Source organism: Dermacentor variabilis, chromosome 6, assembly GCF_050947875.1.
Source record: "Dermacentor variabilis isolate Ectoservices chromosome 6, ASM5094787v1, whole genome shotgun sequence".
NCBI lineage: Eukaryota > Metazoa > Arthropoda > Arachnida > Ixodida > Ixodidae > Dermacentor > Dermacentor variabilis.
Window position 1 is genome coordinate 151,378,041 of NC_134573.1, and position 26,883 is coordinate 151,404,923.

Sequence of the window (26,883 nt, forward strand, 5' to 3'; positions counted from 1 at the left end):
TCGGCATACCGAAATCGGTGTCGGGTCGGCCTAGTGTGAGTGAGCCTCTAGCATTCGAAATCGCGTGCAGACGTACCACAGCACTATGAGCTACAGAGACTGCTGAAGAATACACATATATTGTAATCGCACGCGCTTTTGTTACAGCCCAGATCATCCCAACACGTTGAAGAGCTCTGATAATAGATTCCATCGGGCCAGTTGGTGCATGTGATATTCAAATAAAAACTTCGCAATGAAATGTGGGCAAAAGAAAACCACACAAATGACGAAGACGAGAGCAGAGACTGCGCTCGTCTCCGTCGTTTCTGTGCCTGCATTTTGTGCACGCTTGATGGCGCATGCAGTTGTGAATTGAACCTGATACGTTCACTAAGACGTCCTTGCTAGCATCTTCTATCAAACATCTGAAGAAAGTGGAGAGTGTTATAGAGTTGCGGTTTCCTTTTCAGGTACACTGCAGCGTTCCAGAACCGCTTCGCCCACGGTCCACGAAGAATTTCATCACGAGCTCGAGAGAGGCCAAACGCCCTGCGCCTTTGGTACGCATAGTGTCCTTGTAAAATGTAACAGCGCGGCGCGGAACACCCCATCTTCGTTCTCGAGCAGCAACATCGTCCAGAGGAAAGGGAGCTCCTCTTAAGGAGGGCGTAAACGAAATCCACGTGACGGGGCGCCCACCTCAAGTCGCAGCACCGCGAACGCGCACCCCCGCCGCATTCTCTCGATACAGCCGATCGGTGCTGCCAGGTGCCGGCAACGCCGCGGAGCGCACGTTGACCGTAGCACGGCGGCGTCGGATCCCGCACGTCGTCGACGCAGAGCAGCGTGCGCCGACTTTCATCACAAGGAAGGAAGTCCCCCGAGCAAGAAGATAAACACACGCGCGCGCGCCCGATCCAGTTTGGCTCGGCAGCGATGACCGTGAAAGCGGCGGCGGCGCCATCGCCCCTAGCGAGGATGCGGCGCGCCTGCCTGGTCGGGGAACGCGTGCTGTGGGCAACGGGGGTCGTCGCTCAGAAGGTGTGTTGCCCCACCCGCTCACGGAGCCAAAACGACGCCTGAACAAGCAAGCGCTGGTTGGACCACTTGTACACTCGGGTGCAGGCCTGGCACGTTGCCCCACCCGCTCACAGAGCCAAAACGTTTCCTGAACAGACAAGCGCTGGTTGGACCACTCGTACTCTGGTGGAGGCCTGCGCCGAAGGCTACTTTTTGAAATCACCGTACATGCTTTGCATTGTGAGTGCGCTCATGCAGCATATACTCCTCAACAAGGTTACCGTCAAGCTCGCTTAGAAATGTTCACCATCTCAACAACCATTTCAGTAGAAACTCCTTCGACACAACGTGATGTCTGCGTGATAATAATATCGTTCACACCTTTATGACAACCCTTCTTTCCAAGAACATTTTCTAATGTTATTGGAAAGGCAGCGCTCATGGACGCGACCACCAGAAACTATGGCAAAAGACGCATGGTACTGACTCGCAACTGAAATATTTATGAGAACATTTGCAAATAACCGACCGGTTTCACGTGACAGTAGCGTGAAATAAAAGCAAATAACAGTGAAAACGTTTCACCTATCTGCACACGCACACATGTAACATCCTTCAGTACAAGATACTAGCAGAGGTTTTCTCTACTGCTCCCTTTACTCCCATTTCCCTTCGCTAATTTGAGTACCAGGTCAGAACTTTGATTCGGGCAGACATCTCAGCTTTTATATCATATGTGATAAAGTTCTCTCTCTCTCTCTCTCTCTCTCGCCAAAATCAAACAAGTAGCTTGCACTAAGCAATATCGGTTGCATGTGAGAGTGCATAAACTACCCGTTCGAGATATCAAGAGAAACAAAGTTCAATAACAGATTAAGCATGCGAGTCAACGATGCGAGTATCCTCTGCCTTATACCCGTGTCACACGGGCACATTTGGAAGGCCTTCCAGTCGACGGCCTTCGAAACGCCAGAACTCAAAGGAGTTGTCGCGCTGCTACACGGCACTTTTGAAAGGCCGTTGAGTGGTTCCGGCGTTTCTCACCAAATTGTGTGGCGTTGCGTATCTTTATTTTCGTTTTCATGTCACAAAAAGTTAAACAACATTAAAACCACTTAAAAGCACTATAATTTCTTTTATGTTTGTTTATACATTGCCTTACATATATGTTTAGTTTTTAAGTTGTTGAGTAGCGAAACTGCGGCAACGTTTGCGTCGCTGCACGTCGCTGTTGTCGAGAGTGTGTGTAGTTCGCGCATATCAAGTGGTAAAAATACTTTATTGAATAATTGATAACACTCATATATAGTATTTTTAGAGCATTTTGGTTTGATTTGTTCTTTCTAACCGTGGAGTTGGAGCACACTGTGAACGAGAGGGCATGTTCGCGCTGTTTCCGTTTCCGTTGCTCAAAGGCCATCGAGATTTCGATAGAGTTGTAAGGTGCTCCCTTGACTCGATAGACTATTGACTCGGCGGCCGTCGAAACCGCCCGTGTAGCAGCTCGAACTTGACCTTTGAGTCAACTGACTATCGGTTGGGAGGCCTTCCAAACGCCCGTGTGACACGGGTATTACTTTCTCGTGGGATCGTCCATACGCGTTGCCTTTTCAAGATGATGAATCGCCAAGTCACACAGTTAATGACCGATGCTGAATGTTTCCTATCGACGAAGCACGAGGGTCGCGGACAAGAGTGTTCACAAGTGTGATTAGTACCACAGAAAGATCCGACAGTGACAATTTCGAGGCGAGCTCACCGGCCTGTCAGGACAGAGCTCTGCCGACGGTACAAAGCTCCGCATGATTCTCGTGGCCGATGCTGAACTAGGGAAAAGTGTCGAGGAACTCCTTCACAACTGAGCTGCGCGCTACACTTCTCCAAAGATGGGGCCTCCAGGTCAACAGAAAAACGTTGAATAGCGACCAGCAAGCTCTGACCAGGCGGCCTAACGTTGAAAGGATAGACTGAAGTAATAACAGCACACGGAAAGGACACCAGTATCGTTTTCCTGCATTATTGGGCAGAACGTTTCGTCTGCCCTGAAGTAACACGACGAAATGTGTTTGAAGTAGGAGATGCCTAGACAGGTTAAACGCCAACAGGAAGGTCCACCTCAATAATGTGAACAGATGTGCAAACACATTAATGCGTTCGGGCACGGCGCAGGGCGTTTCCACAAAACCCGCACAGGTTCAGCAACGTCACTCACGTCGATCTTGAGCGCGGAACCAGAGACGCGCAGGATGCCTTCCTCCTGCAGGGCGTGGCGACGCAGGTGATCCAGGATCTGAAATGAAGAATTTACATCAATGTCACAAAGAATGTGCGATGACACAGCCCAATGTCGTTCGCTGTACTCAACACGTAATCGGAAATATTTCAATGACAACGACTGTGCGTTATGGCAAGCATAATCACCTGACAGTAGTCGTTATAAAAAAAAAATTCTGGAAGAATCCACATGACGATGATTGTCGAAGTTAATGCGATTAGCATTGAAACAATGTAGTGATACAGTGCACTGGCAAATTATTCAAGTTCCGTGTAAACCGTTCTCATGTTGATGTTGAGTCGCTGTTGTTGATCTGAGTGGTCGCGGCGTGTACCCATCGTGGGTGATTCCCTTTTCGACATGACACATACGCACACACTGACCACGCAAATGAGAAATTAAGTGATCATTAGTAAATAACGAAATTTTGATAAAGCTAGCAAATAAATTTGTTTAATCAGAAAATATAGTGACATCTTCTTCACTGCTTTGTAGCTAAACGATATGTTCCCATTCTGTTTACTTCTCTTCTTTTTCCACACTCGGCTGCTCTTGATGCCGACTTTTTCTCGTCTCTGTGCACCTGACTTGTTCCTGTTTTCGCGTACCAGCACTGGTTCATACCCATAACGGGGGCTTGACCAAGAAGCTGGCATGGTATGGTATGAATAACTTTATGTAGGTCCTGAGAGATCAGTCTGGGACTGATGCGGGCCACTCCCACGTCGGTACAGAGAGGCCGAGCCCCTCTGCCGTCACACGGGCCCTCTGGACAGCCCTGAGTTGGTCCGCCGGCACTTCACTGTGCAGCATCCGCTGCCACCACTGTTCACCTCGAGAACCATCACCGGCCAACGCCAAGCAGCGCCAAAGCATGTGTTCTAAATCGAGCAAACCCCCACACTTACTACAATAGAGTGAAACCCCGCAGTCCGGATTAATTTTATTCATGATGACCGGGTTAGGGTACGTACGTGTCTGCAGAAGCCTTGATGTAACCGCCTGTGGCCTATTTAATTTAGAATGTGGCAGGGGGAATGCCCTGCGCCCTAGGTAATAGTGCTTGGTGATTTCGTTGTAGGTTAACAGCTGGTCCCTGAACTCAGGAGCGGGAGATCCAGCCCCTTCAGGGAGTACACGGCACACTAATCCTCGTGCCTCCCTGTGCGCCACCTCGTTGAGGTTACGCGGGGCTCCCTCCACTGTCCCCATGTGCGCCGGGAACCAAGTAACGGTATGCGAAGTGATATCCCTACCCTGCAGCAGTCTGTTAGCCGGTTCCGCAACAAGGCCTCTCGAGAAGGCTTTAATCGCAGATCGCGAGTCACTAAACACCAAAACTCTTCTTGAATCAATTAGTGCTAGAGCAATAGCCACCTGTTCGGCAACCCCCGGATCTTTGGTATAAATGGAAGCAGCATTTCTAACGCTCCCTTTGCCATCTACCACCACCACCGAATAAGCATTTTTACCATTAATCCATGCGGCGTCAACAAAAGCAGGCTCCTCCTCCTGATCCTTTGCCACCAAGATATTTTGCATAAAGTTAGGGCAAATAACATCTTCCCTAATCTGCTCAATACTGAGGCCTGCCGCCTCTACGATTGCCTTGCCCACCGCTGTAGAGCTAACTTTCTCCAAATTCAGTCCACCCCGTGGGTGAATGACTATTTTGATGTGTTTTTGTGGCATCGGTGGCATGCGCGACGCCTTCACAATGCGATTCTTGATTGCCGAGCCTCCGCGCCGTTCACCTGCGCCCCGTCGTTCAGGCATCTCGCTTGGCGAATCGCCGTCACTTAATCCAGGCCTCGTCGTAGCTCTAGATTTTCGGCTGGACACTGTCCACCATCCCACGTCTTCAGGAAAGTCCTCCGCCGGGAGCACTTCCCCTTCAACGTGCATTGCCGCCATGCCGCGCTAGGTCTACCAGACGCTAGCTCTCGGCCAGCGTGGCGTGAGCACAAAAGTTCCAGTAAAGTCCAAAAAAGGGGTGGCCCACCTCAAGGTCAGGTATCCGCTGACCCTTCTCGTCTTCACGGATCCGATGATATCAAGTTTGCACCACTAGATAACCAAAAAAGGCTCGAAAGCTTCGAAAAAGACGGACCCATAAAAGCCCGCAAGCCTCCTTCGAACTTCGTCGTCTTTTCCCAAGAAGCTGGCAGTTTTACATGTCTTTTTATTAAGACTGTAACCGAAAATATAACTTACACAGCAGGTTGTAGGGGGAAAAAAAAGAAATAAAAAGAAACCTGCGAAGAATTTCGATATAGTATACCCAAACTTCAAGAAATAAAATAAGTTATCGATAATTTAGCTGACTTAAAAATTTCTGTTAGCGACTTCTTCGCTTCTTCCCTCTCGTTCTGCTCGTCTATTCGTGCATATAATCAGTGGCTCGTACCCAGTGGCTCGTATCCCTCGTGGCTCAAATTGGTATGAAAACGGTCGTCATATTGAAAAGTGCGCGATGTTTCCGAACAATACTAATGGCATAAATAAAAGTGTCACTCGAAAATGTTAGGCTGTGCTTACAGCGAAGTGAAGCCGCAGTTCGAAAATAGGTTTGCTGATGGGAATCCGCGATTCGACAGCCGCCATTCCTTCGCCGACTTCACACACCGTCGTAAGTGCAGCTATTAAAAGCCGCTAACATCTTAAACGAAGCGCCTCACCTCGCGGATGATGACCGGCACCTTGTGCTGCAGGGGAGCGTGCCGCACGTTGTCCTGCTCCAGGAGAGTCGTCAGTGGCACGCCGTACAGCGGGCCAGTCTCTACGCAGTGCGTGGCAGAAAACGAGAGCATGTATTAACACAGGCACAGAATACGTACACGGCTGTCCTCTGAGAGAGACAAAGCAACACGAGGGAACGGTACGGAGATCTGAGGAGCTTGGTTTGCTACCCTACTGGAAGAGGGATAAGGGAAAATGTAATCGAAAGAGGGAAAGAGGAAACACCCTGCTCACCCAAGAGGATGCGCAGCGAAAGAACAGATGCTCGCTCACGAAGCTAACCACTAGTAGCGACCAACAGCATCCAAAACCCAACCCGGATGCGGGTCCCAATAGGGAGTTTTAGCTTACCCGCGTAGGCATTCCCCTTCCCGGTTAGCGGAGACCTAGCCGCCCCATGATGATGATGAGTTCTAGAGGCATCCCCTTCGAAACGGGGCGGCGACAGATAAACACCCAGCCGGCTTGAGCTAATCAAGCATCATACGCATCCATTGCCGTCGTGCTTATTGCCTATCTCTCGTTGATATTTTCTCACTTCACTAATACTTCAATATCTTATATTGCACAGCTACCTAGCTATGCCTCCGGCTTTTTCGATCTCTTCCAAGCTTTTTCCTTTTCTTTCTTTTTCCCCTCCAATACTCTAAACGGCTCTTCCTGATCTCGACTGAGGATGAGTTAATGCTTCCATCTTCTATGAATCCCAGTGCTACTGGAAAATGGACGTACCCTACCGTTTTTACTGGATGAATATCTTGCAACTCCATTACTCTGTGCCCAGTCGTCTCTGGACTTCTGCTGCAGCAGACACGTGCCTCATGTTTGCTCCTTTCTAAGTTTCTCGCACTACCTCGTATTTATTGAAGCCCCAAAGTTACAGCTGCATTCAATACAGCTGCATTCCGCTTCCCCTTAATTTTCAGAGTGTTTCCTTCGTTTATGTACTAACCCAAATATTTATATTTCTTGTCACTTGCAGCATTTACATTGCAGTACCGACGCCGGTAGCGACATCGTGTGACGCTTTGTGAAATAACAACGCGTTAGAAATGTTTTTTGTTTGTGTGTGTGTGTTACCTGAGAGTTTTCGTCGAGTGAAAACAGAAACAAACCGCATGCTGACGATAACGTCGCTGTCAACACTTTACACAAACGGCAAAGTAGGATATGATACGCCAATTCTTTAACAGGACTATGTCATTACTGGTTAAACTATTCATTACAATATGGTGCCACCAACTCTGCCGCTCACGTAAACGGATTTGGTAACCCGGTATTCCGTTACGGCTAGTATGTATGTGGGCAAGCTCGAACTCTGCAATAAAGAAGTGTTTCGCTCACTCACTCGCACAAACGCAGGGGAGCTAGCTGTCACGATGGTCAAATCACTCGTGTTCCCAGCGGTACTCACCATCGCTTCTCGAATGTCTAGTCTTCAGAGATACATTACCGGCCCCACGGCTCATTCACAAAACTCTCGTATAGGGTTTTCTTTTTACTCTAACAACAATTCACACGCAAGGAAAACAGCACGCCAAGCTGCAGCCTAGACAATTAAAAGATTATAGGACGCTTAAGCTTCGCCTTTAAGAGTGGAACGCGGTAGCAAAGATCCCCGACTGCTCCTCACGCTTTCCGGCAACTGCAGCTTATGTAACAGTAATGTTTACCGTCAAACGCTGGCGGCGAGCGCTATGCAAGAAGGCGAGCTATATGGTAGAAACCCGGCCTCTTTCGCTGGCGGATCCCCGAGGTAGTGCACAACCGCGTCAAAAAAAAAAAAAAAACATCATTTTCAGGTTTGTGTTATTGTTTCGCACTTTCTATATCTATGTCTGAGAATGTTTAACATAAAATATAAAAGGCAAGCGCTGTCTGTGTTTCGTTTCGTGACATTTGTTCGTGGACTGTCATTCTCAAAATTCCCAGGAATAACTTTGTCAAGACAATAATAATAATAATATATGGGGTTTTACCTGCCAAAACCACTTTCTGATTATGAGGCACGCCGTAGTGGGGGACTCCGGAAATTTTGACCACCTGGGGTTCTTTAACGTGCACCTAAATCTAAGTACACGGGTGTTTTCGCATTCCGCCCCCATCGAAATGCGGCCGCCGTGGCCAGGATTCGATCACGCGACCTCGTGCTCAGCAGCCTAACACCAGCCACTGAGCAACCACGGCGGGTTGTCAAGACAAGGTACGAGCAACATTAGTCATAAGCTGGTGTGGCAATATAACCCGCATATCCCGCATGTCATATAGCAAGCCGTGGCATATACATACTATACTTAAACATATACGGAAACACCGGATTTTTTGTGACACGGGGCCCTTAACGCTGTCGCGTTAGAACAAGTTCACTATGCAGACCTTAAACTTACATTTTCTAGCGTTTTATGCCTAGCAGTCTGTAGTCACTGAGCACGATCGTGTTTCAGCCAGAAGAGAAAGAAAACTGTTAAACCTGACGCACTGGTCATGCTCAGTAGAGAGATGTTTTACGACGCGACTCCAACACAGCGTGAGCCCAGTTTTGTCGCAAAAACCTGCGCTTGTCGAAATGTGCGAGACAGACATTTTTTCTGCAACCTACGACGAACTAACGTTTCCTTTCTTTTTTTTTTTTCAGCCGGTTGTGATAACGCACAGTAACTCTGGCGCTCTGTAAGGACACTTGGCAGGCAGGCCGATCGTATACGACGTACCTTTGGTTTTCCGGCGCGTGTTCTTGCGGCGCGCGTAAGTGATGCCCAGCCGGTCGAAGAGCGCCGTGAGTTCGATGAGCGCCAGGCTACGAACCTTGCGCCAGTCGGCCGGCGACAGGTGGCCGGGAACCGTGACGCCCGCGGGCTGTTCGCACGCGGTCACCAGCTGCGAAGGAACAGAACGGCACGTTGCGGCGAAAGGCCAGTCAAGCGAAGGAGCGCGGCTTTTCAACGATAAGTTTGGTTAATGCAGCGAACAGTGTCGCCTGCTTTCACCTTCGGTAATGTACCTACACGCGCGTATTATGCATCGGCTGTTTGCCATGCTCGTCACGGTCCTTTCGCATCTACGGCCACAGCACGTGTCGTGAGCTTCTTTTTTATTTTTTTATTTTTTCACGTTTCTTCCGATTCCGTGCTCCTGTATATACCGGACTTTGTTTGCAGGGCAAGACCAAGATTTTAAAACTTGTGTAGAAATTTGTGCAGGAAGGTTGTGTAGGAATTTTCGCAGAAATGCTGTGTAGAAATTTCCACACTGTCGGCTACAAAAAGAAGCAAAATTATCAGCGGATACTCAGTGCGAAAGAGTGAATATCTGTAACACTTGAGAAAAAGAGTGAGAAGTGATAATGGAAGCACAGGGATGTTAGCCAGCCTGAACCCGATAGGCTGCCCTGTATTGAGGAAGGCGAAAGAGGACTAAAATATGAGTAGAATAAAAGTTCACACACACACACACACACACACACACGCGCGCGCGCGCGCGCGCGCGCACACACACACACGCAGACACGCACATACACACACGCAGACACACACACACACACACACACACACACACACACACGCAGACACGCACACACACACACGCAGACACACACACACGCAGACACACACACACACACACACACACACACACACACACGCAGACACACACGCAGACACACACACACACACACGCACACACACACACACGCACACACACACACACGCACACACACACACACACACACACACACACGCAGACACACACACACACACGCAGACACACACACACACACGCACGCACACACACGCAGACACACACACACACACACGCACACATACACACACACACACGCACGCACACACACGCAGACACACACATACACGCGCACACACACACGCAGACACACACACACACGCACGCACGTGCGCAAGCGTTTATCGCATAGAGTCGCTCAAAAGTGATCATACAGGCTTGTGCATGCAGTGATTTCATGGTCTTGCACAGCGGAAACGCACAAGGGTCCCGCAGCATCTTCCGACAACCCTCGAGAGTGAATGGAACGCCCTAGAAACACGCGGATTGGTCTCCTGTCCCATTGTATAATATGAAAGCATTGCTGTTCTCATTTTGAATCGTACACCTGCCTCGAACACCACATAACCATCGACTCCTACAACGTCTACTACATTGCTGTCGACAGCGTTTTCGTAATTTCCGTATATCCTGTACGTGCTAACATAAGCGGGAAAGTCGGACATGCTTAGCCGCAACCACTTCGCTGCCTTGCCGCCTGCCAGAGTATCAGGAGATATAGATAAATAGGAGATGAAAGGCGAGGAGGTTAACCAGAATAAATGCCCGGTTATTGAAACTTACCGAGTTCCGTTTTCGGATCTTTTAAAGCAAACTGTAATACAATGTAATGCACGTTTACCGATAAAAAATTTAACTGTAAATTCCAGCAGACACCATTGTAACCAATGACGTCACACAGAGGTGTTACGGGACTAACTTCAACGCGGCTTCGCCGCCCGACTTTCGATATTGCATCTTTTCTGGCTTAGCAAGATTCTTCTGATGGTAAATGTGACTTTCTCAATGTTGTAAAAGGGAAGTTCGCTAATGCGAATAAAGTTATTTTATCTCTGCTGCCCCCGTAAAGCCTCGTGCTGGTGCTCGGTGCGACCACGCGGCAAGCAATGTATTACGCGAGACAGACTTATCTTAGTTCCTGCCCCGATTGAGACAACTCCAGCTGTCAAAGCGGCAGCCTTGAGCAAGCCCGTTAGCCGAAACCAGAGAAATGTCGCCGAGGTTCTGCGCCACTCACAGTCCGAATCTCTCCCCTCCTCCCCTCCCCACCCCACCCTTCTTAAGTTGCAAAACAAGCTGGCGCCAATTAGACTGCAAAGCGGCGGGACATTCCCAACCACCTGCCGGACAGGCGGTTGCGAGCGAAACACTGTCGCAAGTTAGCGCCGGCAAACGGCTTCGCGTTCAATGGTCAGAGGACAAACCCTTGCGCAAGTGGCTTCGTGCTGACGTTCCATTCATCAGCTTGGCTTCGCTCGGAGATCGTTCGGATTGCGTCGCGCCGCGCTGTCCGAAACGAGCGCAGAACGAAGTGCGTTCGCCGCTACACACGACGCCGAAAGTGTAGTTAGTTAGGTTAGGTTAGCTTAGGTTAGGTTAGGTTAGGTTAGGTTAGGCACAAGACCTAGCAGGTACAGGAAAGAGGGACCGAAAGAAAGGAAGGGGAAGAAACGCCGCGTGGTTAACCAGACGAACGTCCGGCTCGTTAGCTTACACTGGGTGTAAGGTAAGGGAGAATAGACATATTGAAAGAGGGAGAGAGGAAGCACTGTGGGCGCGCAAGAGTATGCACAGGGGGATTATAAAAGGTCACTCAGAGGCCTGTGCCCTTCAAAAAACTGCACCAGTGCACGGAAAGCGTTTTGCGCCAGCGATGGATGGGGCCACGGTCCGAGCATCTTATGACGCGGAAAATAGTCTCGAGCCTACAGCCGGTTTAACGTTGTCCGGAGAGAGAGGCGTATAGGACGTGGTAGCGAGGACAGGTGCACAACAGCTTCGCAATGGTTTCCCCGTACCCGCAGGAGTCGCACGTTGGGCCATTCGCCATTCCAATACGGTAGGAGTAATCGATCACAAAAGCCAATCACAACGATATACACATGCACAAGGCTCCCGCCAAGGGCTACAGACAATTTAAAGCTAACTAAAGATACAGTATAACGGTTTCGTACGGTATCGCTTTCGAAACATCTATTTTCGCTACTAGGCAGGACATGTTAAGCAATAGTAGAGGAAAGTAAGCTTATAATTCATGCTTCGCGCTGCGGACCGGTGATCATGGCGCTTTGCGGCTGAGCACAATGTCGCCGGTTCGATAGCCCGCTACAGCGACCACATTCGGATGGGTGCGCAGTGCAGAAGTGCACTGCAACGTCCTTTGGATGCAGGTCAATGAACCGCATGTGGTCAAAATTAATTCTGAGTCCCCAGCAATGCAATGTCGTTATAGTCCTTGTGTTACTTAGTTCCCTTTATCCTCGTCTGAAGCTCCGCCTTCCGCACGGCTTAACACAGCATGACGTAACTCTCATACGTCTCGCCTATGGCTTGGAGTAGGGCATTCATAAATGACCACTCGTTCCTCGTAGCAATGGCCAGAAGTTCGGGAACTGTGAGATTTGGGGGTGCAAAGAGACGATTGCGCGCGCACTATCTGTGTCAGAGGGGTCGTCCTCTCAGTGAACCAGGAAAACCGCTCTGCATCGCGCTCGACAAGCTTGAGAACCGTCTTTACGGTAAATGAAACTGTTGAACCCTGGTCCGTGCCAACGTCGGTCAGAGAAGCTCTGGAAGCGCTATATCGAGCGAATTACCACGCACTTTTCCGTGTCGGGCATAAGCGTCCCATGTATGCTTCTACAGCCTCTTTCGTGAACCAATGCCGAAGATATTGCAGTCCGAAAATGTAGACCGACCCCGAAGATAGTGGGGTCAAAGAAGAAAATTAAGCAATCCGAAGCTCCTCGTATTCACGTCAGGCGAAGGGTAATGCAACAGAGTGCCGCGCGCAGTAACCAGGCCCCATTTATCCCCTCAACTCGGTCAAGAAGACGTTGTCTTTGATCGACTTCAACTAAAAGTTGAATCGCCTTCCAACTTTTTTTTTCAATTTTGTATCCTAATGCCAACATTCGCACCAATTCAACTTCTAAAATTCTATTTAAACAATTTGGTATCCTCTAAATGACGCTGGAAAACGCAATGACCTTCACAGTGACCTGGCACGGGAATCGCAGGCTAAAGTCTCGCTACCAACACTGTCTTTCTTTCCTTTCTGACTTACCAAACGTCCGTTGATCGTAAGAGTGACCTGCTTGCAATGCTAGCAGCGTAACCCGTCAATCTGGTTTAATTTCATATTTCTTAGCATTCTTGTAAAAGGAAACTTCCTGATGCACGCAAACGCACCACACTCCACTGAACAGGTGCTGCGCTTGAGGTTACCATGTCGTTCAACGTTCAATGTTCAATTCGGACATTTCAAAACCCGGCAAGAAATGCTTCACTCAGTTTGCACTAGAAGAGTTTGGTATGAAGTGCCACACCGATCCAGTTAAGCCACTCTACTACTCAACAACGGCCGTGTATAGATTTAAGTTTGGCCAAGAATCTGTCTCACGTTGTAAGCGAACCAATCAGTGTGCATCATCGTGTTCACACGGCTATCGTCACTACCATTACCAAACAATGAAAATAAATACACGCACGCTTGTTTAACCCTGTGCGATGTGCTACAGCTTCGCTGGTCCTCCACCTTCACGGAGTGGAATGAGTCCTGATATTTTTTTTATATTTTTCTTCATTACTGTCGGAGTGCCGTATGGTTTTGAGATACAGCCGGCCTCAATGAGGCTCGCATTGCCATGTTCTTCAACATTTATAATAAAAAACCCGTCCCCCAGTACAAGGCAGCAAACCAGAATCCCATCCGGTAAACATCCCTGCCTTTCCCATCCCGTTTATCTCTCTCTAGAATAAAATTATTATTATTATTATTATTATTATTATTATTATTATTATTATTATTATTGTTATTATTATTATTATTATTATTATTATTATTATTATTATTATTATTATTATTATTATTATTATTATTATTATTATTATTATTATTATTATTATTAATAATAATCATGTGCGGTTTTCTGTGCTGCAGACGTATACTAGGTGACATTGCACATGATCTGGCCGGCCTTGTTGTATTAAAGACTGCCCTAAGGCTCGACTCCAAAAAACATGTAATAAGTATTCTGCATGCTTTGACATATTTCAGAGCTCATTTGCTGTGTTTTCTTTAAATTCAGATAATCATCTTGTATAGCCGACTCCATTTTACGCCCTCCTTCTCGTTTTCTGTTTACCGATTTGTTTCTCCATCTCGCAATGTTTTGTCTACCACATATGTCCTCTTTGTACATTTTGTCTTGTGTGCTACTATTTAAGGGCACCAGTACGAAGGTTGCACGCTCACCGGTGTGCATCCTTTGTCCAGAAGGACCGCCAGGCACGACGGTGTCGACAAGAGAAACCGCGCCGCGTTGAAACGTCATATCCGTACGCTACAGTCGGCGACAACCTCAGAATTAAAAGCTTACGTGTACGTTGTCCAACTCCAAGCTAAACTTGCATCGATCACAAGAACATTTATTCACCCGTAGGCGATATGAACATGAGTACAATGTTCATATCACAGATACGTATGCGCCAGCCAATTACGTTCGCTCATTTCGCTAGCGGTTTCGCAAGTTTGCAACTTCATTTTTTTTTTTCGTAAGGATATCTCTTTGTGTCGCTGGTTTCAGGATGCACCTGAACGTCTAGGCGAATTTCGCAGGTGTTCTTGGCATCACTGCTCAACCAAAGGTATCATTCTAGCTTGAAATAACCAGCTTTTGTTCTCCAATTAGCCCAGCAGTCACATTATCAGAGCAAATGGTCATTACGCAGCGACCAGATTCCAGTTGGCTAGGCTCTCCTTCAAAGATCAAAGGTGGGTGCACCGCGTTCTTGTGGGTGGAGCTTCTTCGTTATTGTACTGTTCATTGTCACCACCTTATAAATTGCTTTATAAGCGCAGATGCCATACGCCCGTTCAAATCGCCAGTCGCCCACGCACGATAGCACGCGCAGGAAGGGACTCGGTGCATTCGCATTCCCAAACCGTCACGCTAAAACCGCGGGAGGATAGTTTTCCCCGGCTCCAAGACATCTCGCGTGCACGAATAGCGTTAACAGTGCACCCGGTTTAGAGTATTACCTCGCAAGAACTGCGCGGGCTCCTTAACCTGCACTTGCGAGGCTCCCAAAGCAGCCGCCTCAAAGCCTTTACTGTCGTTTTCCCTCTTCCTGTTTCTCGACGCGGTCCCGACACGACAAATTGCAAACTCACGCCCACACCACAACCCGCACCGCGCTTGCGCGCTCTTGCGTTTTTGTCCCTCTGCATTTATCCGGCAGGTCTTGAGAAGAAGCCCAACGACACAAAGTGCTGCACTTTTAAACAAGCCAGAGTGCTCTGAAACGAGAAGCTTTCTCTCTCTCTCTCTCTCTCTCTCTCTCTGGTCTGAACAATCCCCTTTTCTTTTAATTTCTTGTTCCTTTCTTTATTTCGAGAAAGCACGACAGACAACCAAGGAACCACGCGCCGAATTAGACTAGCCCACGCGCAATCGCATGCTCGCCGCGTTTTCTTTATGTGTGGCACGCGAGCCGCCCGCTTAAGTGCGAAAAGGCGTCGATGGAAAAGAAGTCGCCAAGAAAACGCCCGACGGGGAAGGAAGCCCGTTTGAAACGAAGTCCATTCACAACAAGGGGAGTGCGAGAAAGGAAATAAAAAGAAGATGGAGAGAGACAGGAAGCTAACGACGCCGCCCGGGAGTCCGATGAGAAGAAAGCGCGCGCTCGCGCGTGTGGTCAGGAGTCCGAGCGTTGGCGGGACGTTTAGAATGCGCACCTTACGAGGCGCGACCTCCCGAGGAAAAGCATCTGACACGCGAGCCCCGTATCTACTGAGCCCCGCGCGGAAGTGTGGCGGTCGCAGCTATGGCGCTCGACGTTCAACGGCCGCGGACACGCGGACGCTTCGGAAGCCCGCGTTTTCCGGGAAAGAAAGAAAAAAAAAGACAGAGTCATTATTCGGCCAGAAATCGTCTACGATTAGTACCCAAGCATGCGAACAGCCGAAACGCGTCGTGTACGACGCGTGTACGTACATCCGCGGCTCTTATCTCGCGCTTTCCTCTGCACGCGCTGCGCCTTCTGGCGGTGCCGCCGTTAAGTCCGCGCATACGCCCAGTGACACGTGCGAAATGACCTAAGTTGCCGTCAAAGAAGTTCCCAGAACGGCGGCACACGGACAGTGGCGCATATATCCGCGCGAACGGTCCTCGTTTTTTTTTTTTTTTAATACTGCACTATACCTTCGGAGTCGACCCCTATTCTGAGATTGTACTATCTCTGAGATTGGGCCACGTTTTTTTTTTGTTGTTGTTGTTGTTGTTGGATGTCTATAGATAACCAGATAGCCGGAAAGAAGACTGGTCTGGCAATGCCAAGAAAGCTATTCGCATTAAAAGTTGGAAGTCGATTCAACGTCTATAGTTGAAGTCGACGAAAGACGTCTTCCTGGTCGAGTTGGAGGAGACAATAGGGTGTGTGAACCCCATATATATATTAGTCACTTGGCCTGCTTGAGCTTGTCGGACATTAAGAGCATTACGAAAGACAAAGCACAGAAAGTTCCAATGTGGTAGACGAAACAATTTGAACGAGCGACAAAAATATAGGTAAATCTAAATCGAGGGGGCGGACGTAGCAGGAAGTTAATCATACAACATGATTATCTGCACACGCGCAGAACACAGGGAACGAAAGCTAAAATATGCCGATACAGGCTGAATACTTGTTACTTTCTTGGGAGAGGGGGGGAGTCTAGCCATAGGACATTGACTACTGCAACAAGGTCACGAAGAAAACGCTTAATGCTGTAATAATAATAATAATAATAATAATAATAATAATAATAATAATAATAATAATAATAATAATAATAATAATAATATAGTATGAACTGTTCAAACAAAAAGTGAATATGTTCAGTTGTCTTTTATTTGCTTCGCGTGCGAAGCATCCCGCGGGAACTATACGACGTAGAAATCATTTCGCTAATGTTTGGCTCGAATGTCACTGGATAACTACTGACCATGGTCATAAGGCACTAGCAACCCTAGCCAATACAGTGAAGTCCCTGCTGCTTGCAAGGCAGCCCTTTGCACGAACCCCATAGTCAGCACTAGTCACGAAAAGGCAGTCACTCCTGGCAAGTGAGGACAATGTCTGGCGATTAATAAAGTAAACACTTAAAGTGCCATAAGGCCCGGCGACGATGGTTGCTTTATCGAAGTCAGATCCAACTGCCGCGGCTTGTGCGGAAATATATACATACTTCCGGCGCAGAAATCCTGGAGCAATGCGTGGCCATCTCTTTTCGTCACTGATAGCGGCGGACCTCTGTCGGTCTCCGCGTCGTTCCAGGTCCGTGTCAAAGATGATAAACTGTAACCCACCTTGTCGGGCAAGTTAAATTCCTTCTTGAAGTTAGTTAAAAAGTCATTGTAACTTTTGCTGAAGATAGCACCGGTAAACGATGCACTAAAATTGCTCGAGTAGAGTTCGAAAGTGTCGACGAACACCAGATCGACGAGGACTCCCAAGGAGTGCAGGGCGTCCTTCGCGAGTCGCTCGTTGGTGCCCACCATCAGAGTGACCTTGAAGTCCTTGATAGGAGCGTTGACGCTGACCAGCTCTCTGACCGCGGTGATGAACGACTGCAGCCCGCCAAACCTGCCCTTGAAGTACTGCTCGCAGGCCGGGTCCTCGGTCAAGTGGATGTTGAGCCCGTGGAACCGCACATGATACAGCATCACGATCACCATCTGCGCCAAGTTGGTCTCCACTAGGGTGACACTGCCAAGCAGCGAGAACAAGCCTCCTGGTAGCCGCCCAGGGTGAAGAGTACTCTGGTGTCCTTGCTGTACTTTCGGGCGATAGATGTGATGTTATAGAAACCGCTGTGCGCATCGAGCTCTGGCGTCCTGCTCAATAAGCGGCCCTCGCTCAAGTATGCGCTCAGAGACCAGTAGATGACTTTCGGGCAGATCGGCCACGGGAAATGGTATGTCAGGAAGTCGATCCCGGAGCTCCTGTGGATCCTCGAAATGTTGAAGATGCAGTACACTGGCTTCGTCGGGTTTATTGCTGGCAATGAACTCGCGTCGAAACTATCGTTCTTGATATCCTTGGTGTCGACGCAGATGGTCGGACTGGTCTTGCAACAGTTGGCCGGTAACCGCCACAGTCGGTCTCGGCGGGACAATCTCTGTCGGGATAGGAATCATCGTGCTCTTGGTAGTGCGGCTCACTTTAGCCACATCAAGAGGATCGCTGTCAACCACACCGGCTTTCGCCCTCGCCACCCTCCCCCCCCCCTTGAAGAGCGGCATCAGGATAAACGCGAGCGGCACGAGTATGATCATGCCGCCCACACAGCAGAAGACCCACGCGATGAAGATCAGGCTGCAGCCGTCCGGCATTTCCTCGTGCACCATGTTCTCTTCCCTGCTGGAGGAGTCGTCCGGTCCCAAGGAGTTCGCGACAGCGGGATTCTCCACTGGTCGTTGCTCCCCTTCGGGCGCCGGTTCAGGTGCAGCAGCGGGGCCAGCAGGGGCGGCGGGGCAAGGCTCGGCCACCGTCTCGAGATGACCGCAGCTCCAAAGGGTTCTGCTGACCGATGATGATGATGAACCTCTGCCATAGCTCGCACCCACTAAGTGGGATAGGCCAAGAATCGGGCGGCAGGAGGTAGCTAAAGTAAATTCTTATTTGAAAACGATAAACGTGAACCGTGTGTCAGGGGCTGCGTTTTCTACTTGCTTGTCGGCGACTTAAGATTTGTGTTATCACGCCGTTGCCTAATGCTTCGTTTTGAACGTTTGCCTTTTACCGCTGTTGGGATTTTGTTGGGTGCACTTTTCAATCAATGCAGTGCGGCCAATCCCCCTCGTGGGTACAAGCCATGTTTTGAGGCAACAACCATAATCGCTGGTATTGATATTGACTCCTTTTTACACACGGAACATACCCACGATGAGGAAATTCAGTATATATGAATACCCAAAGTTTCAATGAGCAAGGAAACAAAATTACATTATGAAAAGTATAACGGAATGTTGTGGTTGTTTTTTTTTTCAATTATAAGAAAAGAACGCGTGACAAAAATATCAGCAGAGAGCTAGATCTCCTAGCGAACTAACCGGCTCGATGGCTCTGTCAACTTAATAGAGTGCACTGCAAATTGTCCTGTGACTGCGACCAAACCACACAGCTCCAAATCATAATAAATTTGAAATAGTCAATGAGATCAGAATATGAGAATAGTGGAGTTCAAGGAAAAGCTTGTGTGATGAGCTGAAACGGGCGGCAAGAAAGAAGGAAACGTTCAACGGTGTTTGCTTTTTTTTCGTCATTACAATAGAAGCAAAGTTTATAAGTCAAGCATCTAGACCAATAACGGTAAGATAGAAGAGATGACACTTAGCATCAGACGCTGGTCAACGTAACCTCGCATTGACATGACAGGCATTCATCAGCGTGCCATGGCTAACCTAAACGATCGAAGTCAACCTTGGATAGGAGGTCGGACGAGCATACTTCAACGATACTAAAGTTCTGAAACGGATGTTTACGGTCATGGAAAAGATGGCAGAATATGAAGAATACATTCTGAATGGAATGACGACGCTAGAGGATCCGCACACTCGTTCACTTCGATTCCCATACGTCCAAGCACCCGAGCTTCCCAGCTAGCGAAAAAAAAATACTTTTAAAGCGTTTAATCGAGAAGAAAAACCTGTTCAGAGAAGATACGAATAAGACGGCATCGTGGTAAAAGATGTCATATATGCCGGCGAATTGATGTCCGCCTTCGTTATACCTTTCAGACAGTTCAGGAGGGGTCATCAAAACGTTTTCAAAAAGCTGCTTTACAAATAGAATTGCCAAGGAACTAAACGATCCATCCCACAGGACTACCAAGATCAATGTTCAAAATGCACTTAAAGCATTATCAAAAATCTGGCCTAAAAATAGTTTTGGAACGTTCTACTTTTTTAGCCTAAATTCTTACTAAATATGCTCGGGAGATGATCACAATCGTTCAGTCTCGCCAAATTTCGCTTGACTGAGCACCAACGCGTGCCGGAGGCACTGCCAAGCACGATGTGTTGGCCAGGAACGGTTCACGCTCCGGCACTAGTCGCGTGATATCTCGTGAAAGTGAACAAATTCCTGAAAATGAATAATATATTGTGCTGCACTTGACAACCTCCAACGATTACGACCTGCGCCCTACCAAAAAAAAAAAAAAAAGGCTTGCTTAGGCAGGCGGCCTCGTCAGCGAAATGTGCGAAAGACAGCCACAAATAAAAACATGGCAAAGCAAGGTTATATTCAGAACTGAATCACTGGGGCTATAATTCAGCAAATTTAAGATACAAATACATAGTGAAGCTTTCACACTTTAGAATCTGAACTACTGGCTAGCGTTCATGAAAATACGATATGCATTGTGCGAAATATCAAATAACGAACAGCAAGGAAACCATTTCGAGAATTCGAGTAAAAAGATATAGCAGTTTCATTCGGAAGGCGAAGTCCTGATAGCGATAGCAAGGTTCACGAAGCAAGGTTCGTAGTTTTCTATCAGCCGTATAAACTTCTCCGCAATTCACATACTAATTAAGTTAACAAGCATGGTGTCACGCGTGCCCAGGCAAACATGAACAGATTTCACATGTTTACCACCAACACATGTTTACCGCTGCCACAATGATTGCGTGAGAAAGAGCGCCGGTAGCGGGGAGTGAACGCTTCGTGCTGCTTCTCCCTTCAACGTGGTTCCGAAACTTGAAATTACGCAACCTCCGACACTGGGCGGGCAGAAAAACAGCGCACATGTCGCCACCAGCCATCTCGGCTCACCCAACAATTGCACCCGCCGCACACTGCCGCTAATATACGGCACGTGGACCGCGTAAGCAGGCGGCTGCGCGTACTGCCATGCGCATTGACCGCCGAGCTAGAAGAGGAGACACGCGCTTACCCGCTTACCTTCCCCGTATCTCCCTCCCAAGCCCGCGCTTGATCACGCGACGTCGAAAACAGTGCGCGCGGGAAGACGGTGCGCATCAAGCCACCATCCTTCTCGGTTCGCCCTCGCACTTTCCCTCGCACTCACAGAACACGACGCGCGAGGCGCGATCTCATCGCACGTGGACTTAATACGAAACACCACGGCACCGCCAACGCCTACGGCGTAAATTCGTCTAAGGTGTCCACATAATTTTATCGCAATAAAAGGACACCCACCACCTTTCTCGGTTCGCCCTCGCACACTTTTTTCTCTCGCACCCACAGAACACGACGCGCGAGGCGCGATCATCTCGCATATGGACATAATACGAAACACCACGGCACCGCCGACGCCTACGGCGTAAATTCGTCTAAAGTGTCCACAGAATTGTACCGCCATAGAACAACATGTCACCGTTTTTTTGTTTTTGTTTTTTGCTTCCAACAGAAAAAATGCGCAGACCGGTGGCACACATACTGGCGATAAGAGACACCAATCGTGGCGCCGCCCTCACCAAGCGCTGAGCAGCGTCAGCGCGCGTCGAGGCGAGCGGAAGCAGACGCGTGAGCCTTGTCGTCCAATGTCGCCGGCCGTTGGTCACGAGCGCTCTCCGGCGCGCTTCGTCGACGACGACGCGCGGCGACGGCGGGCTCGCACGAATTACGGGGGCAGCCGAAGCGTGCCAAGTGTGCCAGTGGTGCGCCCAAGCGTCCCGATCGGGCTGCTGGCGACATATCGGACGGCCGAGTGGCGGCCGGGCCCTCCGCCACCGCCAACGGGGTCACCCTTTCCCCGAATTCGGACACTTTCTATATAAACGCCGCCACGGCCACTTTCACTCTGGTCACCGGCATCGCGCGCGCGCGGCCCGCAAAAACAACTTTCCCTGCAGGCTGGATCCCAGGCGTTCCTGCTGTATACGGTAGGCCAATCCCGCATCATTTCTCCTTCCCCGCCTTTTGTTATCCTTTTTCTTTCATCCCTACCCCCCTAAATCGCCACCTACGAATTAACCCTCCGCATGGCAACATGGGTGTCCACTCCGCGAGAGTAGTCACTTCGAAAGACATGTACAATTGGCGATTAAGTGTGGCCGCCGAGCAAAGAGACGTCGAATAGTATATTTAAATGATGGTTCTATGCTTATTCGAGGAAGTGGAAAGGTAGCCAAGCGTGGCTCGCTATGGAAGATTCACACGCGAAGCTCTGGTTGTGTGTGTCTTCGACGTACGCACCGAGTCCCTCAAGCGACGTCACCTCCATCGGCCGTTACTTATCCCGGAATGCCTTTAGTTCTTCGCATTCCCATGCCTCGAAGAGATGCACGTTTGGGAGTCATTTCCCTTCCACATGCAAATAATGTCTCTTGCGGAGGTGATTGCGTGCAGTCACCTCCGCAGTCATCGCGTCTCCGTCCCCACTGCGGCAAAGCACTTTCTCTAAGAAAAAGCACGGTGAGAGACCTACGCATCACAAGCTGTTATTTTTCCCTCCCCTCACAGAGATGTAGCATTCACATCTGGTCATAGCATACATCACCAGTCATTGTCCTTATTTGAATACTTACACGTTTTGCGCAAATAGCAGCGATTAATTGTTAGGTCTGTCTACAGCCATGTCACATCTACCACGATTCACAACTCTGAAATTTTCCACGCTTTACCATCGACAAACCACTCATTCTCTTTTGCTTGGCGCTCTCTGGCCATATCTGATCCTTGCGCCAATAAGATCCGTAAACCGTCACCATCATCCACATGCGTGCAGAATAGATAATGATCCTTTCTGGGCAATGGCCAGGCCAGCGATATATTATCGTTCCAGAAAAGCTCAAGCGGACAGGGAATTCAAACCGGGCACGAGCTCCGAGCCAGGGCGCATGAGAAAAGGGGCATCCGAGACTCCTCCATTTCTGTGCCTGTGCGGGGTCTTGAAGGCCGTCAAGCGGGGCAGAATTTCCGGCCTGTCATAAAGGTATGCACCGACGTCATCGTAGCCGCCATGATGCCTTACAAGTAGCAACGCGATAGCTAAACGTTAAGTGTATCGCCAGCCTGTCTTCAGCTTTTCTGCAACGGCACAGTGCAAGCTGTGAAAAGACAAGAATGTGGCGCCCATGACGTCACGTTGGAACTTTTTGTAGAAAGTAGAGGCAGCGAATTTTGGTTTTTCCACTGAGCACGACTGAAAACATGCACCCCGTCCCCCCTTCCCCGCTTCTCCTGTGTCGGATCTGCTCGACTCAAAACATACCTGCAGCAACGACGTGGACACTGAGCACGAGGGACTTCAACATGGTGACGTGTGACGTCTCGTGACATACCCCGTGCGCGATTCTGGCCACGTCTATATGCGGGCCGCACGCTACCTGTTTTCAATTCCGCGCAATTGAATTGATTAGGCAAATTTTATGCCGTAACGCCCATCCTGGATTTCCCAGTTCCGCTAAGAAGTGTCACCTGGGCTTGATAAGGCGCGGTCCCGCTGCAACAAACAAAACTCACCTGTCAGCCGTTAACTTGCAGTATATAATAATTCTCACTCGTGGCTAGCGCAAAAATAAGAAAGCCTGTCATCCCCGAGAGCGGGCACTACGTGTTCGGGCGATGCCGGCTAACAAGGAAGTGTCCGCGTCGACTTCCTCTTTTGTAGCTCGAGCCGTGAGACGTTTCAATGGGCGCGTGGAACAGCGTGTTTGATGGGACGTAAAAGCGCATTAACTCAGCTTCAGACTTATTATTCTGCACGCGCAATTTCCGCATTTCTCGAAGCGAGAAGGCTCCCCTTCTCGTTCAGGCGTAAGCAAGGCCTTCGAGTTCGTGAGCGAAATTTTCGAAGCAATAGCAGCAGCAACAGAATTTCCATCTCCACTCACAAAGGAAGGATATTGCGCAGGATGTTTCACGCCAAAAGAGGACGCTTTACTAGCAACCCCAGCGCTAAGTGGAGATTGCATTTCGCATGAAAGCCTTCAAAAAAATCTTTCATGAATGGATACTTGTCTAATGCTCTGCACATCAGCTAATTTGTTCCCGAAAAAGGTTGACGAAATATATAAGTCGTATTTCGTCTAGATCTGTTTAGCCATTGCCTATATACAGGGTTGTTGCCTATGTACAGTGGCAAATAGCATAATTCTTTTCCTTCTGCTAGATTATTCCGAAAGTAATACATTACTAGGACGAGAAATCGAAACAGATATTCAATAATTCAACAAAATCACTAATTAACGTCACAAGTAATTACTTTACGGCACATATATTGCAATTCACTAATTCTAGCCGGTGAGCTTGCAAGACGAATCCACTTGAAATAAATTTCCAGGATGACACAAAGAAGCGAAACAACATTTCGTGCAAAGTAATTGGAAATAACTCCTGGACGCGACGGTATCGGTTATGAAGGAGATCGAGGCTCGGAGGCGCTTCTAGTCCGCTTTTGTTTTTAAAGCCTAAGCATGCTAGGGCTACTTCCCTCGGAAATCTGGCCGTCCGTCAGTCTGTAAGGTGTGGCAAGCACGATGTCCGCCATACGTATACATGAGGTCCTATGGGGGTATATGTGAGAATACCTTACGACTACCGAGATTTATCTGTATGACTATAGATTTATAGTCATAAGAAGTCATAAGCCCTCCTTAACTAATCAAAATAGGGCCCCTTGTGTCATTTCATTTCGTTCATATATATATATATATATATATATATATATATATATATATATATATATATATATATATATATATATATATATATATATATATATATTGACGCAACTATATTTGGCAGAACCATTATTCAGCGGGTATGCGCCAGTGGGGACGACGCTGAAGTAGCGCGTGTTTTTAGGTGAAGCGGGGGAAACGAAGAAGACGTTGTTGTTGTTCCCTTGGACGACTGATAAAGTGCGTTTCTTGGCGGTGCTGCTACGCATACTCGTCGATCCCACGTCGTTACACTGGTGGAGGTGCGGGGTATTCTTCATGCTTGGCACCCCTTCGCGGAGCCGACGATCGAGCCCGGAATCACCATCGCGCATCGAAACACCGGTCCACCGCTTCAGTCGTCGCCTGCTAGGCTTAGCGCCCGAGTCCAGTCCGCTGCAAGAAACTTCGAGAAATCGTTTGCCTCCTACAAATAACATGGCCACCGCAGCTCCATCGCAAGTAACGCTACAGAATCCTATGGTCCCGGAGAGCTTTCATGGTGATGCCTTTGAAGACGTCCAAGATTGGCTAGACCAGTTCGAGCGCGTCGCCCAGTATAACCATAAGACCAGCTCGGCGGACAAACTCTCGAGTGTCTATTTCTATTTGAAGGACAATGCTCGTACGTGGTACGTAAACCGGGAGAGGAGCTTTGCCACGTGGGACGACTTCCGCGCACAGCTGCTGGATACGTTTTCAAGCATCGACAGGAGGGAAAACGCGCAGCGTCTCCTTGAAATCCGCGTTCAAAAGCCCAATGAGAGTGTTGCTATGTTCTCAGAAGACATGGCCCGTCTTTTCCGTAGGGCAGACCCAGACATGCCAGAGGAAAGAAAGCTGCGATATCTCCTGCGAGGAGTGAAGGAGCAACTGTTTGCCGGCCTTGTGAGAAATCCACCGACAACAGTGGCACAGTTCACAAAAGAGGCTACAGCCATTGAACGGGCCCTGCATCAACGATACCGCCAGCATGACATGGGCAACTCGACGGCGAACACTTCCGTACTGGCTGCGAGTAACGACATGTCTCTGCGTGAAGTTGTCCGCGAAGTGGTGCGAGAAGAACTTCGGCAGCTCGGCTTTGTGGTTGCGCCTACGGAACCGACGCCAGCGTTATCTTTTGTTGCTGATGTCGTCCGGGAGGAAGTCCGGCAAGCTTTTTCAGCGCCAGACTGTGGCAACGTTCCGCGGCGCCTCACTTATGCGGAAGCTGTCCGCCGTCCACTCAACGCAACTTCAACGCCGTTGACACCCATAACTACAACACCACCTACGCCACAAATAGAGCCGACATCGTCACCCTCGTCGACTCTACCGACCCCGCCGATCATGCCAGCACAAACAACGCCGTATTTTCGACATGCGCACGCCACCCCTTGGCTCCATGGAGAGTTACCGCCGAACTACCAGCGCCGGAAAACCGATTTGTGGCGCACCGTCGACCGTCGACCAGTGTGCTACCATTGTGGTGAAGCTGGACACGTCTACAGAGTTTGCCGCAAATGGAACAACTATCGCGCCGCTCAACAACCAAGCTTTCCTGCCAACTATGCTTATTCTCCGTACGACGGTCGACGCGCTTACAACGACGCTCCTGTGAACAGTCAGCCACCAAATACGACGACGTCCCGACCACGTTCTCCTTCTCCATCTCCGGCGCGCTACAATTCGCCGACTCGTCGCAGCTTTGCCGACGTCACTAGGGGCAGATCGCCTAGCCCTCGACGGGGAAACTAGCCGCAGCGACCTCCGGGGGTGAGGTTGCCAATACTCTAACTGCTCCACATCCCCCGTTATCGACGAACGACGACGTGAAGACTACATTGACGAAAAAGACGCCCAGCACAACGACGAATACGACGAATAGAAGTACGAAAGACGTAACTGACATCGTCAGCGCCGAGCTCATCGTTTGCATTGACGGTCACGAAATAGCCGCTCTGGTTGACACTGGCTCCCATTTTTCAATCCTTAACTTACAGGTCGCTGACAAACTGAGGAAGGTGAAGACACCATGGCACGGGCCCAACATAAGAACCGCCGGAGGTCAGTTGATGACACCTGTCGGGAAATGCACGGCCCGACTCTTAATCGCCGGTTCAACCTTCGTCGTCACCCTCGTCATCCTTACTGAGTGTTGTAAAGAACTTATACTGGGCATGGATTTTCTACGGGAGTACGGCGCCGTGATTAACATCCGTGACAGAAGCGTCACTTTTGCTACGAGTTCGGATCATGTCACCCATGAGAAGCCACAACAACCTCGCTTACGTATTGCCGCGGACGACGTCATACTTTTGCCGCGGAGTTGCTCCCTCGTACAGGTGCGCTGTGACAGCCTGCAAAGTGGGACTGGAGTAGCTGAACACATCAGTGCGCTAGCACTGAATT

At 49.1% G+C, this 26,883-nt stretch overlaps 1 protein-coding gene across 1 annotated transcript in view; it reads right to left on the reverse strand.

Moving 5' to 3' along the window:
* LOC142585487 (rho GTPase-activating protein 18-like) overlaps positions 1-26,883 on the reverse strand; it is a 236,760-nt gene that overhangs the window by 9,286 nt on the left and 200,591 nt on the right. Inside the window, exons 8-10 of the mRNA XM_075696279.1 lie at positions 8,728-8,893; positions 5,956-6,056; positions 3,215-3,292 (exon numbers count right to left, since the gene is read on the reverse strand). Of these exons, the coding sequence (XP_075552394.1) occupies positions 3,215-3,292; positions 5,956-6,056; positions 8,728-8,893 (345 nt within the window). The remainder of the gene's footprint in view (positions 1-3,214; positions 3,293-5,955; positions 6,057-8,727; positions 8,894-26,883) is intronic.